This window comes from Gobius niger (assembly GCF_951799975.1).
Source record: "Gobius niger genome assembly, chromosome: 12".
Taxonomy (NCBI): Eukaryota; Metazoa; Chordata; class Actinopteri; order Gobiiformes; family Gobiidae; genus Gobius; species Gobius niger.
The window spans coordinates 23,375,802-23,394,618 of NC_136863.1; the positions used below are offsets into that span (position 1 = coordinate 23,375,802).

At 40.7% G+C, this 18,817-nt stretch overlaps 2 protein-coding genes across 2 annotated transcripts in view; both read left to right on the forward strand.

The window, feature by feature from the left end:
* Positions 1 to 18,817, forward strand: part of pclaf (PCNA clamp associated factor) — a 379,199-nt gene that overhangs the window by 32,655 nt on the left and 327,727 nt on the right. The window lies entirely within an intron of this gene.
* LOC306971422 (chemokine-like protein TAFA-5) lies at positions 807 to 17,175 on the forward strand. The gene is made up of 4 exons (XM_079567696.1): positions 807 to 1,288; positions 7,628 to 7,774; positions 11,051 to 11,178; positions 16,706 to 17,175. The coding sequence occupies exons 1-4, from the start codon at positions 1,198 to 1,200 to the stop codon at positions 16,712 to 16,714; spliced, it is 375 nt and encodes a 124-aa protein (XP_079423822.1). The 5' UTR covers positions 807 to 1,197; the 3' UTR covers positions 16,715 to 17,175.

An 18,817-nucleotide genomic window follows, 5' to 3' on the forward strand; every position in this document is an offset into this window, starting at 1 on the left:
GGGTCTCATCAGCAACAGAGACGAGACAGTTGTGTAAATATTGTGCACACATGTTTATGTTTGCGTCAAGGGTTTGAAGGAGATGTCATTTAAATTCTCTCTCCTCTTTATGTGGTGAAATTGACAAACGTTGACTTTGAGCTGAATGGACGCCTCGTGAACGCCAAAAAGTTGCTAAAGTGGCACTTTCAACATAATTTACAACTGCCTGTATTTAAACATGCAGCACTAGTCAATAGTATTGGATAGACAGTAATTAAAAAGAGGTGAGAGCAGGCAGAGGTCCCATAAAAGTTAAGGGTGTACAGACAAAAATATACTCACCTTCCAATACGGTTCGCTTAAAATAAACGACCATGAATAATCCTCTAAATTTACCATTGGATTTCTGGAGAAGCCACGCCTTTGCCTTATGTTATAGTTAACAAGATTAACCAATGGCTTTATTCCCTTTGATAGGTTTTAATATTAGTTTGTGTTCTACCGAAAAAGAAAAAAAAAGAATTAAAGTTTAAAGGTAACTTTTTCTGAATATTTAGTTTAGTAAAATGGCCACGAATCTAAAAGACGTCATGTTGAAACACTTTCAGCCAACTGGATAGGGAAAAGAATCACATTTTACAAAAGTAGCCCATAATCCATAAACTCCTTCAGGCCTACTAAATGTTTTGCATTTTTACAGGGTTAATCCATATCGTCACTCCGAATGTGTAAATGAAACAACTGTCTCCAAACTCACGTTGGCTTTACGCAAATAGAGAGAGAGTCCAGAGGAGAGACAAACTGGAGACGGCGCCAGTCTGTTAAGTGTCAGTGCTGTGTTCACATTCGCTGCACTTCACTCGTGGTGGCAGAATCTTTCTCTCCTCCTGCGGCTGTCAGCTGGCACTGAGAGACCCGCCAGCCGGGCTGAGCTGCACAATGACCGGCCAGGAGCTTCAGTTCTGTTTCTGTTCGGTGTCTCTTCCTCCTCGTGAGAACGGATTTACGCGGAGTAGTGGCGTTGCAAAGGACCCCAGAAGCAGAGGACTCTAAAGCGCCAATCGGAAACTAACATTCGGATAGTTTTGGAATAAAGTTTTAGTTGTCAACTTCTGGTAAACGGGAGATGTCACCGGTTTCTCGTCTCCCCCCGGCTCTACTCCGGGCGCAGTGACTTGTTGTAGCCGAGGAGAGCGCGCGTCGTGGCGGGTCCTGATGCAGTGCGTTCGGCCGCTGTGGGGTCTGACTGCCGCGGCGGTCTGTATCCTGCTCCTGCTGCTGCTACACTGCCACATGCTCCGAGAAGGTACAGAAATTCAACGATAATTTATAGAAAATACGACCAGGTTAAGTTGGGGAACACAGTGGTCAACTCAATCCATTCCATATATTTTGCTCATGAAATTCGTGTACAAGCTTACATGACCATAATAATGATTAGATGTCCTGTAGTTGTTATTGTTGCCATATTTCTGTGAACTTGGCAAAATGTCTTCCATAAACCAGTACTATAAATGTTTCCATCCAAACTGCACACAATAGGCCTGTAGTGTATATGATTCAAAACTATTACAGTTTCTACCTGTGTGTGTCTTTTTTCCTTTGCATACTCACAGTTATACTGACCTGGTATTATCTATTGTCGTGAGATAATATGAACCACAGACTGCCCTTCTGTCTGTGGTTGGCACTGTACTTGCATTACATAAAACTGTTGGGAGCAGGCGTCTCCATTGGGAACAAATACACTTATCTATAATTTATTCCACCATATTGTTCTCATGTCAGACAAAGTTCATGCATTCTGGAAGTTCGGAAACCCACTGTGAATTGCACAAATATTAGTTTTTCGTGTGTTTATTATTTTTATTATTATTATTGATGACAATTGTTAGATTTTATGATAGTTGTTTTTATTATGGAATAACTATTGAAACCATCGAATGCACCTGAAAACTGAAGAGGAATTTGTGTCAACCTTAAATGTTGAAAAGGCCTTCCTTTCCCTGTCCGCGCTGTTGTCTGTGCATGCCACCTCCGGGGGACTCTGCTCAGCCGACCTGCTCCGCCTGGATGTGCCCCGGTCATAGACACATTTAAAAACTAGAGGAGACAGGGCTTATGCTGCTGCTGGCCTCTGACTTTGGAATAGACTTCCCCTCAGTGTCCTATTGGCCCAGACGGCCCAGGTTTCAAATACTTATTTGTTTTCACCGGCTTTTAATAGAAGTTGAGCCGTTTAATTTATTCTGTTTTTCCCTGTCCCTTTGTGTAATTGATGTTTTAGTTTCACTAGTTGAGTTATATTATTAGTGTGAAGTTGAACTGATTTTTTTATGTCCAGCTGGTGTTGTTGTAAGTGCCTTCATGAATAAAGTTGACCTTGACCTTGGCCTCCCTTTGCCTCAGTACCATGACAACTCAAAACAAAATTGAAGATTTTAATGATCTACTCAAACTATTTTCACACCTGGCCCAACTTGACAAAATATGTGTGGTGTCAGGTTTAGTTTATTTGGTTTCGTTGTTAATTTTACTAGATGTAAAGCAGAATTACTTCAGGCAGGTGCCCGAGAGAAAATCCTAGCATACATGAATAAAAATAATACTTCCCGCACACTGCCATCCTTGCAACAATAGTTTATTTGGATAAGGTCAACATTTCGGTCCTGAGACCTTTATCAGGCAAATTGCTGAAGAGCTCCAGGTGACCAGTCTTAAGTACATTATTATACATTATTATGTCATGTATATATTTTATTTACATTTTCTAATGTCTGATAATGTTTATTAATGGGTTGGCACACTGTCCCTTAAGAGGGTCACAGTTGGGTGCTAGTCACAGTGACACCTTACTACTGGTCACCTGGAGCTCTTCAGCAATTTACCTGATGAAGGTCCAGGACCGAAACGTTGACATTATCCAAATAAACTATTTTTGCAAGGTTGGCCGGACTGAAGAGGCTGAGAAAGGTGCATGGACCTCTCTTTGAGATAACCCTGCTCTCTCTGCTGAAGGAAAGCCTGTCGAACAGGTCCTGTCCAGATCATTGTTGTTCAACAGTATCTCTGAACTAACAAAAAAACACACATTACATTCTTACAGAGTCCAATGGGAAAGACTCAGTTTGTGTGTGGAGGAGCTGCTAAAATGTAGTTCCTCCAACTCAGGTTAAGAAAAAATAACAACTGTAAATGCTTTTTAAATAAGACATTATAAAAACATCATAATGAACAAAAACATTTGATTGAAAGTGGGAAGAAAGATTCAACAATGTATTAGAGAAAGCTATTCAAGCCTTTGTTTTACGCATCTCCTTGCTTAAGCCATGCAAAGTGCTGCAGTCTAACCTCTACACCAGGGGTGGGGAACCTTTTTCACATCAAGGGCCAAATCAATTCTCATATAGTACATCAAGGGCCTTACAAATTAGCGACATACATTCTACAGTTCACACAACATTGATGTAGGACGGAGCATCATTTCTATGCATGTGAGACTCACATAGTGCGATGGCTGGAATTGTTTATGTTTGTTGAGGCGTCTGATGTCAGCTGGCAGTGGTGATGATGATGTTTCTAGAAGCTGGATTTCCAAGCTTGGGTCAGTCTTGTGAAACCTCCTTCTTGGTATCCAAACTCCAACGAAGAGCATTCATTTTATCCAAATGCATTTGTTTTGAGGCATAATGTCACTCAATATTTGCCACTGGCCCCCCTCGCAACATACTGGGCGCACTGGCCTTTCACTTTGACAAAGAAGAAATCATTTGTCCATTTTTCCTGGAATACCCGGCATTCAAGATTCACCTTCCTTTTCTTAGCAGTCACCATGATGCAGCTCTTGTCAATCAAGTCACGATACGTCACATAAAATCACATGACCCTTATACTATATTAAATATGTAAAATGCCTTGGGGGGCCTGTCTCATGGGCCGTATAGGACCCTGAGGCCTGAGGTTCCCCTGCCCTGCTCTGCACTGATGGTTCTCGGGGATCATTTCAGGGCGTCACAAGATCAATTGGGAGGCATATTTTCTATTTAGTTTGAATATAGTTTGAACTCGAAACAACAGCGCTGATTACTGGGCATCATGACTAAAAAACTGGAGGATCACGGCTCTATGTTATTGAGTTTTAAGTGCGACATCGCACACAAACGCTATTTCCAGGTTCTTTTAATACATTCATTATGTCTTCTTGAGTAATAAACTTTAGTTTTTTGGTTTCTTTTTGAAAGACACTAGGTATAAACAAAAATTTTAAATACCTTACGCGTTTCGACGGACAAGGAACTACTTCCGTCTTCGTCAGAGGCGTCTATTTCCAGGGCCAAACTTCAAACATTGTTTTCCATTGAATTATTATAATATTGTTAAGTGTTTCTCTGTGTCAAAATAATAGTACCTTAATATTTGAAATAAGCCTTCATTAGGTTCAGATCATGTTTAGAAAATGTGTTTGATCGTTTTTGTCAGAAAAGCCTTGCTAAAGAAAATCCAGTGTAAATGTAATATTTCTGTGCCATCACATGTTTAAAAGGATTATCATACAAAGTTGGAGACAGGTTATAATGAGAAAAATCCCATAATAAACAGTGCTGTGTCCAGACTTTTTCTGGAGTGGCCCGGGGGTGGCACTTACCAAATAAAAAAAATCAAGTGATTTTACAGCTTTAGGTCTAGTTTAATTCATTTTATGTTATGTGCTAAAATCTCCTTGCTGGATCAACCCACCAAAATCCAAGCTTTGCCACCACTAACTAATGCTTACACCACAACATAGCCTGGATTTTTTACCTACAAAGTGCCAGTCAGCATTGTTTTTGGCTTCGTAATAGTTATGTTCATCGTGCCAACTTGCACTAGAGCATTACTTTTCATTTTATTTTGTATTGTAATAAAGACGCTATAGTCTTCACATCACATCACAGATTAGTGCTTTTTCTGATGATTTTGCAGAGGGGGGTGTGCTATAGAGGAAACACTGCCACAAATATTCTTCCTCATGCTTCCTCAGCCCCCCTGAGTGGGGTGGCACCTGGTGTGGCCCAGCAGAAATGGCAACCCCCTAGACATGCCACTGGTTCCAAACAAATAAATAAACAAAATGCAGGAAGTGAGGCACTGTCGACTGCTCCGGTGACATTTCTGGTTATAATAGAACCTGGGCCAGCTCGTTTATGACGAAGAGTCAGAAACAAAAGACATCAACAAAGGTTTCATTTTCTCCATAAATCAAGGCAACGAACTATTATTTACAAATATCAAATAAAATATATATATTTACATATAAGATATAATAGACAAAAGCTCAAAGCCTTGAATCCACTTGATGACTTTTCTCTTGTAGTGAGTTAGAGAGAGACGGGAGAGAGAGAGGGGGAGAGGGAGAGAGAGAGAACGAGGGGGGTAGTAAGAGAGAGGGGGACAGAGAGAGAGAGAGAGGGGAGAAAGGGAGAAAAGAGAGGGAGAGATAGAGAGAGGGGAGAGAGAGAGGGGGAGAGGGGAGGGGGAGAGAGAGAATGAGGGAGAGAGAAAAAGAGAGTGTGACAGAGAGAGAGAGAGAGAGAGAGAGAGAGAGAGAAGGAGGGGGGTAGTAAGAGAGAGGGGGACAGAGAGAGTGAGAGAGAGAGAGAGAGAGAGAGAGGGGGAGAGAGAGAAAAAAGAGAGTGAGAGATAGAGAGAGGGGAGAGAGAGAGGGGGAGAGGGGAGGGGGAGAGAGAGAATGAGGGAGAGAGAAAAAGAGAGTGTGACAGAGAGAGAGAGAGAGAGAGGGGGAGAGAGAATAAAGAGAGTGAGAGATAGAGAGGGGGGAGAGAGAGGGGGAGAGGGAGAGAGAGAATGAAGGAGAGAGAAAAAGAGAGTGTGAGAGAGAGAGAGAGAGAGGGGAAGAAGTGAGAGAGAGAGAGAGGGGGGAGAGGGGTGGGGGAGACAGAGAGGAAAGGAGGGTGGGAGGACGGGAAAAAAGAGAGTGAAAGATAGAGGGGGAGAGCGATGTGTTTTCCATGGTCCCATTGAAGATGTGCATTAGTATTCGAGGGGCGTGTCCTTCTCTGTTTCCAAAGAAACGAACTCAGACTGAACTGGCACTATTTAGTCATATCCAGAGACAAAGTAAAAAAGATGCCAAAGATGTGTTCACTGTTCACATTGAATGAGTTAAAAAACCAAAAGTACAAAAGACTGCTTCTGCATAAAGAATAATAATAAAGCCTTTTATGATCTTTTAGTGCCACTTCTGCTATAACAAGTTTTACAACCTTTTGTGCAGTGTGTAGTATATAGACAATTATGCAAAATCTTAGTATTGTTCATTTATAATATATACTCATTTAGGTACAGAAAGTAGTCCCAAGTAATTTAAATAAAGAAATATTTCCTCACGTTTTGCTTGGCTGTTGGTTTTGGTTGGACAGAAAGATCGAAAGAAAGAAAAGCTGGAGGGACCTTTAGATAGTTTTCATGTGACATTCTTGGAGGTCAAACGTTAACACTACCAAACACCAATGTTCCTGCACTGTCTGAAGCACTGTTTACTCAAGTGAAGCAAAAGTCGGGGCTGTTTTTCCCCCCCCACATATTCTCATCACAAAGAATTGATATAAAATGGACGGCGGCGACAAAGCTGAGGAGTGAGCTGATGTGTTGATCAGTAAAAGCTCCTCTGAAATAACTCAAAATACACAAGGCAGCGTCTCACTCACCGGGGCTCATGCTGCCTTCATGTGGTCTCGTAATTATGGTAAATACCACTTGCCGAGTGGAAAATTGCACACGAATGCCACTGGGAAACTGGGGAAATAATTTTGTTCCCGGGATGGGATAATCTTTGACCTTTCAACACAACAGAGAGCAGTGATAATATGCTTTTCATGCCTTTTAGCTGATTGTTATGTAGCCGGCACTATGCATTTAGCTATTCAGCGTCTCATTTTTAATATCATCTCTTTTTCCAATCATCGTCATGTAAAAAATGGGGCAAACTTTATATGTTTTACCGATAGAAGCAGTAGCAGTAGTTCCGTTGTGGATTGTAGATGACCTTCTCATGTGAATTTATACTGTATTGTTTTTTTTTTATATTTCACTTTTACAAAAGAACACAATGCGTTCGTAGTTTCCACTTGGCAACTGGAAAGGTACATCTTTACCGAAACACATGAAGGCAGCAACATGTCACACAAAACGTTTATTCCAAATTGTATTTTTTCTGCAGTGTAGTCGTCAAGCGTTTAGTAGTTACATACTTATCTGCTTACTGGATGTTACTATTAGTGTTTCCATGGTGACTGACCTTTAAGGCATTCAGGTCCTTCCACAAGTGCTCGATGACTCTTTTGAAAATGATTTTACCCCTCTGTCAGAAGTAAAGTCACAGTCATTAAAATGGTGACACGCTGTTCTTCCCACGTCCAGAAATCCCCTTTCAACCGATGCAGATAGATCTCTGCTGGTGTCGTGGCTTCTATGACTTGGTGCACGTCCGACACTTATGCCCTTTTTCATTTTCACACATACACCCAGGGTCTAAATTACACTGCATGTGAGAATGTCTGAGAAGTCGTACCTTTTAAAATGTGTTTTCTGAGTAAAATGAAAAATCCTGCCAATACTTACCTCCCCTGATTCATGTCTCCCACAGGCCAGTTATCGGCTGGGGCCTGTGAGGTGGTGACTCTGGACCGGGACAGCCAGCCCAGGAGGACCATCGCTCGGCAGACGGCTCGCTGCGCTTGCCGGAGGGGGCAGATCGCCGGGACCACCAGAGCCCAGCCTGCCTGTGTGGACGGTGAGAGAGTTCAGCTGATTGTTAGTTTGGTGCAGTGGGTTTGAGCAGCGCTGTTTTCCTTGTAAATGATGGTTCCTTTCCTTGTAAACAGGCCACCGTTTTTACATACTGATATATGTTCTTACCTGAGCTTAGACGAGCTTAGACGAGTTGTGCGCTCAGTCACGCAAACAGACCAAAGATGTTGTTAGCATTTAGCCTCTCGTCCTCTCCTCTATGGACCCAAATGGGGGTAATAAGACCTTAGGAGCACTCCGACTTAATAGCGCGGACGTTGAAGTGCTCCTAAGGTATTATTACGCCATACAATATAGTACCCCTTTTTATCCACTTAGAAAAGGGACATGTTTAATTTTGTGTAGCTATACTTGGATCGCGTAACAACTCACATAACCGTATTAAAATAAGGAAAATGTGGAAGAGCTTGGTCACTCCTAACTTCACCCATGGTCCCATAGAGCAGTGGTTCTCAACCTGGGGGTCGCCAGATCATGCAGATAAAATATACATACTTTTTTTAGCGTATATTATAATATTTTATTGTTGCATGTGTGTGCTATGTTACCAGAGTGCAATTATATGTTCGTAATTTGATGAATTTTATTTTAGCCATTTGTTTTTTTCTCTCACAGTGTGACCCGGGCAGGGGGTCACGAACACCTTTAACTATTATAATGGGGGTCACGGCTCCAAAAGGTTGAGAACCACTGCCATAGAGGAGAGGAGGAGAGGCTAAATGCTAACAACACCTTTGGTCTTTTTTGCATGACTGAGCGCACGCACAAAGACCAGACAGGTACGCATCAACTCGTCTAAGCTGGCACAAAATTCACTCCAGAAATACAGAGGGCTGGATCTGTTGTTTGCCCAGAGTACTTTACATTTCTTGGCACCGGAGAGCAGACAACTACATATTCTTTAAACTTTATGCATGAGTTTCAAAAAGGTGAAAAATCAAGTCAGTCTAAGGCAGTTAAAAGGCAGTTTATTTTATGGCATGTCTAAATGGACAAACATGGCACCGTTTTTTAGACTGACTTCTCCTACGCATTCCATAAATTTGTGTATTTTCATTATGTGTGTAATCTCGGACCACATTTGATTTTTGAGGCAGATCTTCATCAGGCGACTGGAAAACTGCAGATTAAGATGATTATGAATATGTCACAACTTTCCAGTTTGATTTACATTTTTAATCATCTCAGTAAACAAATATTATTAGACTTTATTATTATCATGATTGAATGAGATGCTTTGAAAGTTCCTGAAAGAAAAAAGAGAACCCTGTTGAATAATCATTTATCTCAGCTTTATGTAGTTTAACACATTCAGTATTTATCACAACATTCTTGTATCTTTCGGGTCGTGGCTCGAACCCTCTCACCTGCATTTCATCGACCGATCAGATTTGAAGATGGATGGCGGTGTTTTGCGGTGCGTCCTTTTCGAGACGGTAATTTTAGAAAAGAGTCGTCCACATTAACAGATCGTCACTGTATTAATCTGAGGCAGGAGCCGAGCAGCACACCTGCAGACTCTGATTTATCACACGCCGTCTGCACATCGACCGCTCAGCAAGCTCCATTTATCCACGACCAGCGGCGGCCATCTTGTAATCGCTGCATTCATCACGGAGTGAGCGCGAGAGGCGCCGCGTCCCGAGAGAATGAGGAGAAACAAACAGATGTGGAGAGGGATATTCAACAAAGCTTAAGATTCACTTCATGACGCTTTGTTTGTTTACTTATTTAGCCGTGCTGGACTTTTGTAAATTAATGACCAAAATACAGAATCATATAAATGTTGACTTTATGGTGTCAGCTTTTTCCATCTAAATGTTTTCGTTGATTCTAAATAATAATTAATTATAATAAAGTTGATTTAAAAAAAAATAAAAGGCCGTTTTAAATTATGATAAACAGATGAGGTGGGAAAACATGAGATAATAAAGTGAACAATTTATTGAGTGTTTATTTGTCCACTAAACAATTGGTTTGTGGTTTGTGCAAAAGATGCTGTTGAGCGGCTAATTTAAAAATATATATTTGTTAATTACATCGTCTTATCTTTCAAAGCTTTAAAGCAGTGCTAAGTAACTCATGCCCCTAGAGGCCATAAGCGCCACTGCAGGCATCGTAGCATGTTGTGGTTTTTTACTCATTAATTGTCCGTGAGAGTAAATACTACACTGACAGAAAAGACAAAGGAACAGAGGGATATCATACATCCAATTACACAATGGAGATCTTTTTTTTCACTCAAACTTGGCTGTAAATACTGTTTAAGTGGTGCTCGTCCACAGTTAGCTTTGCCCGTTTGCATGTTAGCTTCTTCTTTGTGATTCCATTAGTGCGTATTGAGAAAAGTTTTGCAACTTTTCTTTTTCTTGTGGTTTTCTGGCCAGAGACACCAGGGGGAGGTGAAAGACCCCCTAATCATCCCATTAACACTTGTATTACCCCCAGAGGGACTATAAAAAGGATTAATTAAGGTAAACAAGTCACATAGTTCTTCTTAACTAAAACAAAAATGAAGACTTTTTGGCAAAAGCTGTAAAATTAGTCAAGAATTGCCAAGAAACCCGTGAAGTTGATTTGAGAGCTGATGTGCTTACAGGTAGATTGCAGCTCTTCAACTCTCTATGCAAAAATACAAACAAAATAGTTTATGGACAGTTGGCCTTTCTCCATAATTTAAGACAGTTCTTTTGCTTTACTGTCAAAAGTTGTGAATTCTAGATCGATGAATCCCATTTTCCCTTCGCGAAACATTTTTCCACTCCACATGAACCCATCACCGACAGATGTTTGCCCCATTCCCAGCTGTTCATCCACTGAGTTTGTTACAACATCAAATCAGAACTTTGACCTTTGTTTACAGTTGGAGAGGATCCCCCGGGGACTTCGTACCAAGGGAAAACATGCAGGTTTTAAAGATTTTTTTCCCCCCCCCATCCACATGCTTAATTAATGCGTGTGGAGAGAAAAATTACAGCGCGGATGTCAGCGTGTGAGGGAAAAAAACAACGCGAGAATCGATTTAGTGTCTCGGTATCGGCTTTTTCATTTTTAGAAAAGAAAAAGGAATTACAATTTGTTGAGGGGCGATCGATGTTGAATCGTAACGCGGGCCATTCTTCAGATGTCATTTCAAATTTCCCTCGACTCTTTTACAAATGTCTCTCTTGGTCCCGTTGGATTCGGCGGTCAAAGGTTTTGTTTTTTTGTCCTCTCACCTCCGACGTCCTGTAACCCTTCCTTCCTGTGCTCCCCGCAGTGCGCATCGTGCGGAGTCGTCAGTGGTGTGACATGTCTCCCTGTCTGGACCACGAGGGCTGCGATCTCCTCCAGAACAGCTCGGGCTGGACCTGCACCCAACCGGGAGGACGCGTCAAAACCACCACGGTGAGAGAGCCAAGGAGTTACACAATATATATACGGGTCAAAATGAGTTAACAGGTCAAAAGCAGTAAATTAAATAAAGCATACATTTCTAGTTTTGAGACCAGGCCCTAAATGAAAGCCTGAAATCAAACTGCCCCTCGTGAAAAGAAGGCAAACAACCTCAATCTCTGGCTCTAAGACCTGTTTCCCAAATGCTCGCCCGTATTTACGCCCTGCTGTCTCCCCGCCTCAGAGCTACGAGCCTCAGCTCTCTCCAAGGACAAAGGCAGGCGGATTGCACTTGCAGTGATTTGTTCCTCTGTTTTGGCTCTTGTGAACGCAAAGAAATGTAAAACAGGCAGAGACAGAGAGAGGGGGGGGGGGGGGGAAGCTGTCGAGGCAGGTAAAGGAACCGAATGCATAAGGGTAGAAAAATATATGTGGAAAAAAGGCAAGCCAGGTCACAGGAACTTCACAAAATGAAAGCTAAATCAAGTGAAAATTGTTTCCTGGCGGTGAGACAGAAAACAATGTGTATTCAGACTCTGGAAACTAAGAAGAAAAATCAGTAGGTACGATGCATGTAAGAGATGAGACACAAAGCGATATAAAAACAGTCAAAGTGGAGCTGCAACAACGTAATCAATAACAGCGACGACGTCAAAATTGTAACGCACACAGAGCCCGTCAATGTGTCGCCTCTTGAGCAGTTGTTCACAAATATCCAGGTTACAGCCGGGACGTGCAGCTCTGAACAAGGCCACTGTAATTTCCTACAAACTGCATCAGCACAGTGCACACTTCCAGAGTATCTTTCTTTTACTGAAGCTTTACTGCAAGCCACAACACAGAAACTTTTCAGGCCATGACCTCCAAAATCACTCAACAAACAACTCGGGTTTTCCTTCTGTAAAATGTAATTAGCATTTTTGATAATTTAAGGAGCAAAACATTTAAAATCTGGTTTTATGATGTTAGTTTGGGTACTGTATTTTGATATTTGGCTTAATGACACTAAAATATGCTGTTTTCAATCAAAAAAATCATCAAATTCAAGGTCAGAAATGTAAAAAGTGGCCTCACTGAAGCCTCAATAGTTTGATAATTGTTGATTAATTTATTTTGATATGTATATTATAATAATAAAGAAAATCTATAGATTCATCTCTTATATTGAGATACCTGGCAGGGAGAACAAAAAGAAGTGAATGGGCCTTTTTTCTATTAAAGGAATAATATTAACATGAAACCAACAGAATGTGACGGCACTGAACAATGTATTCCGTGCAAGAACAACCTTGAATTCTGATTGGCTGCCACTAAAGTCTCGTGGCCCAATGGGATCAATTACAGGAAGAAGGACATCTTGAGCCACCTGTCACCGCGCCTGTTCCCCCCGACGGGACGGTTAGACACCCAGTACAGGTGTTTCGGGACGGTCGGGGCGGATCAGACCACAGCTTTATACAAACACACTCAAGAAACATTTAGAATAAGGCCACAAAACTGAATAGTGACAATGAGCAAACCATAAAGTCTGCAATTATCTGAAACTATCCAGTCTCACATCATTCGCTCTCATGTATGCTTATTAATTCAGTTAATATTTCAGTCTTCTCTCCCTCTGCTCCACCTGCAATCACAAAGTCTGGTCCTTCCCAACCCCGCAGAGACACTGAAACGCCCACAGCATCGGTTTAGAGATTACTCTTTATAGTCTTAGGTTTGCACTGATGGTTTGAGAGTAGTACAATTCAAATGTTCTGCATGTACACAGTAGAAATGAATAAAGCTGACTTTGAGCTTTGAAATGTTAATTTTTGGGTCTACACAAGCAGCTTGATCATTTAGTTTTTGTAAAGCCCTTGTGCAGAGCTTTCCAAAGATTGCTGCTGATTTGAAATGTATGTGGCCATTCTGACATGTATAATATTTGTCAAAAGTCGAGGGGTCATGGCACAGCTTAAGATGGTTGGAAGCGCTTCGCGCACATATAAAATTCAGCTGCAGGTTAGAAAAAAACCCACGGCCAGCTCTGAATGTAAAGAGAACCCAGAGGAGAGTGAGGACAACAAACTCCCTCTATGACGACTCTTCCCGAACATATCACCATTAACCCGACAGTCAGCGAAGTGTAATTACATTTGGCTCATTTGCTGCTGCAGGTCGCTGATGATTTGACGATAATGTGGGTGTTTACACGCACTGTTTGAGGGGATAGTGGGACCAAATCTGTATCCACTGCGCGCGCCTGCTCAGGGTCATGTCACCCGTACAGTGTGAGCAGGTCAGCCATGTGTGTCATTGCTCCGTACGGGGCGAGCACCGCCATCGTGACCTCGGGCTTTGCTCGTGTGAGATTCAGTCGCTCAGTGTGAATCGATGATTAGCCCAAACTCCCTGAATACAGCACAGCGTGTGTCCAGCTTTAATGAGCACTGTGAACTCAGGCTGGATTTTCTTTATACCTGTCTGAAAATCACCAAAATGTAATTTGCAAAAAGAATCACAAAATTAGGACAGCTTTTCTCTTGTTCATTGTCTTAATAAAAAAAAAAAACATGATTGTGTTTATGCAACATCTTTGTCCACGTGTTTTTTGTGTAATTTGACAATTTAATACAAATAGTATGACCGTACAAATGTACATTGCACTACGACCAGTGGTGGTTAAAGTACTTGATTTCACTGCTTGAGTAAAGGTACAGATAATACCTGTCAAATATCACTCCAATGTAAGTAAAAGTTAAAGTACTTTTAGATTTGAAAATACTTAGTATGCAAATTAGAAAGTACACATCCATTTAAATAAGTGCTATATGGAAAATAACTTAAAAATATGAACCTTGCGCCCAAATTCCTCTGTACGGCAACACAACGGGGACAAACCTTGACGCATGGTCAAATTGACTTTTTTCCTTTGGAGCCTTTTTAGAAATGTAAAATATTCTCACCAAAAATACTACTCAAGTAAAGGACATATCCTCAAAAACTCTGCTTAGGTACAGTACTTAAAGGTACACTGCGTAACATTTTGGACTGTACAGTTGCCATCAGTACAAAACATGCTCCTAATGACCAGCTCGACACAGAAAATGCAATTACTGTAGTGAGAAATCAAAGAATGGATTTGGATGGGAACCTGACCTGTCTAAATCTCAAATTCTGCTGACTTTAGTCGACATCTCCATGGAAACGAGCTGGAGACACACCCACTCCCGGTAAAGTTATGTCATGTCTTAGGAGAGCTGAGCCGCTTACAGCAAAATCACATGTTTGTTTGAGGTATTTTTCAATGCTGAAAATATCTGTCATAAAATAAAAGCTTGTATTAAATTTTTTTGGGGGGGGGTAAAATTCTACGCGGTGTGGCTTTAAGTAACCACCTATGAGTACGACTACTATGACAGTGATATTACTGTTGTTGCTGCTTCACTATTCCTACAGCTCTTATAGTGCTGGCAATTACTGCGCTTGCTGCTTCTTGTGACATGTACTTTTCTGTTTTACGATTATCACGAAGCTGCTGCGGGAGGTCAGTTTCTAAACCTACAAAGACGTTTCATGTCCAATTTGCTCTTATTGGTTTGACACAGTCCCAGCACTCTGTCATTGGTGCGTTTAGGGACACCTCAGAGAAATGAGAGTCCACATTGTCCTTGTCTGACTCCTGTTTTGGGATTCGAGGTGTTAGTCGGACGGACCTGAACGAGCATGAATAATTCAGAGTTTAGACGCGGCGAATGTGCCGAGTTTATGACGATAGGTTCTTTCACCTTAAGACAATTACAGCGAGAAAGATAGAAGAGAGAAATGTCCACAAGGAGAAAGTCCTAAAACTGGAGACAGAAGGTAAATGAGGATAGGAGAGAAGTTCAATTATTATAGTGCTTTTCATACCTATAAAACTGGTGTAATCTCAGGAGTGTGATTGAAATTGCGTTTTTCATTAAAGCTTTCCTCTTCTGGTGTTTCTTTACGGCTGTATTGAAAGGGTAGTACTGTAATAGTGTTGTGACATTTTACTTTACATTGTAATAAAAGGATCTTTTAAAAGGTTGCAAAAATGTGTTTATTAAATGTTATTACTTGTTTAAAAATGAGTCTGGTGAGCGACCGGCCGATAGATACAGACGGCATCTCTGGAATTGCGCATATATGGTCATTTTTGAAAATTGTTAAGGGGAAAACAATTTTGAGAAAAATCTAAACTTTCTCTAATTATTCAAAAACTACTTTAACAAATGCTGAATTATGAATATAGTTTTCTACGAAATAAAAATACAAAGACATGGAGAGGAGCAAAGTGATTCAACTGCCCATAAATACAAAAAAAAAACGGAGAATGCTAACATGATGCTACATGCTAGCACCGTGCTAATGCTAACGCTAACTAGCGTTTGCTATGACTGCCGTTTTTTCACTTCTACAGAACAATCTGATGTGAGAAAATATCCATATGGGCCCGATTTAGACTGGACTTCATTTGTATGTTATAAATAAGTTCATATTCCACCAGAAAATGGCTAAAAAGAGTGAAAAAATTTGAAAATGTTACCCCCTCGGCGAGGCCACGCCCCCTTCTATGATGAGATGCCGTCTGTATAGTAAATTTGCATTAAAGCCACACTGCATAACAATTCACCCAGTAAAATAAATAAATAATACATCATTTAAAGCCGTATTAAGTAACGTGTTTACCTTAATAAATCCTTTCCGTAGTCCCTCTGGGGGTAATACAAGTGTTTATGGGATGATTGGAGGGTCTTTCATCTCCCCCTGGTGTCTCTGGCCAGAAAACCATGTTTGCAACTTGACTGCCACCGGACCGGAGCCACCAATACACACTAATTGAATCACGAAGAAGAAGCTAACATGCTAACATGTAACATATTAAAAGTTCAGTGGCCACTGGATGTGAATCTGAACCCACAAAAAGCAGAAACTTCACTGGATTTGACTCAGCTCAGAGGACACTTTTAGATGCTAATTTGTATCTAAAGTAAAATCCCAAAAGGTCTGTACATTCGTTAATGATTTCCAACTCTATGACCTCACCTTTATGTGGTCAATGGGTTGACAACAGCGGAAGAGATTTGGATTGTTCATAATTTGGAAACTTAGAAATAAACATTGAGCAGTCTAACGGACACTGAAAAGTCTCCTGGACTAGCCTACTTGCTAACAGTGAACTTGCTAGCTGTGACTGAACACCGCTTTTACTTTTTATTTCTATGGCCACAGACAAAGTTTAAATATATAAGGACGTTTTCCATGAGCTTCATTTTGATAACCTGCATTTATAATTAGTTTATCTTTTAACATATATCCAGCAATGTTCCACAGTGTGGCTTTTAGATAACGGAAAAGCTTAAGAGAAACTTCAATTACGGCAAAATTAAACAAATTGTCTTATGGTTTTTTTTACATAGAAGATAATACACTTTGTTCTTCACTAGCTTTAAAGGCCGACAACTAATGACTTGAACTTAAGCAAATGAATTTTTTTCTCTCATAGTTGGGACTAATCATGCTCTTTTCCCTACAGGTCTCCTGACAGCTACAAGACAACCATTGTAAACCAAGGTCTCTATCACCAAATGATCCGTCTAAAACCGCTGGTGACGAACTCAATAAACCGACAAGAACAGTGGAGACGCCAACACCAGCTGTAGTGGACTGAAGTACAAGAAAACAACCAGCTTTTTGAACATGGGAGCCGAGTGGATTGCCACAGAGCATTGCTAGATTTACAGACCAAAGACGAGCAGGTGCAAATGTGAGGATGGTGGAAAAAGAAGCTGGAATAAACCTATATATAAAAAAAATCCACATATCTAAGTGAGAATATCATCAACGTTGGGAGGGACAACAAGGATTATGGACCATTGATGTTACTGGAAATACGATATCGGAAGCTACACAACACAATGTGGAGATGTATTTTTTATATGTAATGCTGTAATGAGGTGTTTATATGAGTAGTTATAAAAAATGAAAAGAAACTGAGAGAATAAAATATGACTTGGTTGAAAACGTTTGTCATGTCGGTCTATTTTATTTGACAAAAAATAAATAGCCACATCATTTTGAGTATTGTTTTCAGTAATGGGATGAAATTAGCAAAGGGCCTACAACAGAAAGAGGACTCCTCATTCATTTCATTGTAATATAAGTAAGTCTCTATCCTCGTCACGGTAGCGCAGCGGTTAGTGCTCTCGCTTCACAGCTAGAAGGTCCGGGTTCGATTCCCACCAGGGACGGGGCCTTTCTGTGTGGAGTTTGCATGTTCTCCCCGTGTCTGCGTAGGTTTCCTCCGGGCACTCCGGTTTCCTCCGGGCACTCCGGTTTCCCCTACCACTAAAAAAGAAAAAAAAAACATGCACAATAGGCCAGGATGAATGTTGTGTGTGAGTGAATGGTGGTGGTCAGAGGGTCTGCTGGCGTAGACATGTGTAGTCGCGAAAGCGCTTCTGACAGTCTCCCCCAGGGGAAACTGAAGCTACAAACGTAGCTTTCCACCACCGAGTGTGGAGTGAATGTACAACTGTCTCATGTAAAGCGCTTTGTGACTATATTTCTGTGAAAGGCGCTATATAAATAAAGATCTTCTTCTTCTTCTTCTTTAATTTGTGTAACAATACAAAAACAGGGCTGCAAAATACGTCATCCTCTATATCCCAAATTTATCATAGTATTCCAATCCTATTACCATTGAGAACATGATTTCATATAGCAGCAGAACTTTACATGACTTGCTTTATTATTCATGACGTTCAGATGGTGAAATGGGGCCTCAATCTAGGTTGAGGCGATTTAATTCTGTGGAAGCCCTCCAGATGTTCCTATAGAGATGTACAGTTGTGTATTGGTAAATTGCATGCACCATACACATGGACGGATGTGCAGAGAGGATCTTCCAGTTGAATAATTCATACTCGGCGCCGTAATGAGGATGTGATTCGTGCTGTTTATATGTTTGTGTTTAATCCAGGATCATTTGCTTTCATGTGTTTCATGCATACTAAATCAAGATCTGCATTTCCGCCGCAGCATCGTTATTGCAAGGTAGCAAAACACTACAAGAAATGACAAAACTTAACCCCTCACACAGGCACTAACATTTTGTAACAGGTACATCTGGAAGTTAAAGTTTGTATTGTATTTGCATTGTATTAAGTATTGTGCTTTTTCCAAGTATTTGGTGATAATTTCAAATGCATCAAGGCAAATACCAGAGGAAAGAAGCTGCTATAAGATATTGATATAGATATTGATTGATATTGTAGCGATTATAACTATCAAAGAGCTTTAATAAAACTCTAGATGGCACATGGCCATAGTAAAAGGTTGAAACAATTAGAAATTCTGGCAGCCATTTTGTCACTGGACTTTCTAACCCAGTGCAATCACAAGATTAAAAGTGGGAAACACCACTTTTCTTGATACTGTTTTGATCTATTGTTATTTATTTATTTATTTTTTCCTTGACTCTTTGATATTTGTGACTGACCTTTTGTCAGATCTGGCAGGAAAATAACATTTGAAAATTTCAAATATTATTTCAGTTGCAGGATGCATAGACTTTACATTTGTTCAAGGATTTTCCTCTTCAAATCATACACTTCTATTTATACAAATATAACATTTGTTTCCTACT

What these genes read in the sequence shown, in the direction of transcription:
- LOC306971422 (XM_079567696.1), top strand. Translation starts at nt 1,198, where the DNA reads ATGCAGTGCGTTCGGCCGCTGTGGGGTCTGACTGCCGCGGCGGTCTGT. An exon ending in CTGCCACATGCTCCGAGAAG is followed by an intron (nt 1,289 to 7,627) that starts GTACAGAAATTC and finishes TGTCTCCCACAG; the next exon opens with GCCAGTTATCGGCTGGGGCC. An exon ending in CCAGCCTGCCTGTGTGGACG is followed by an intron (nt 7,775 to 11,050) that starts GTGAGAGAGTTC and finishes TGCTCCCCGCAG; the next exon opens with TGCGCATCGTGCGGAGTCGT.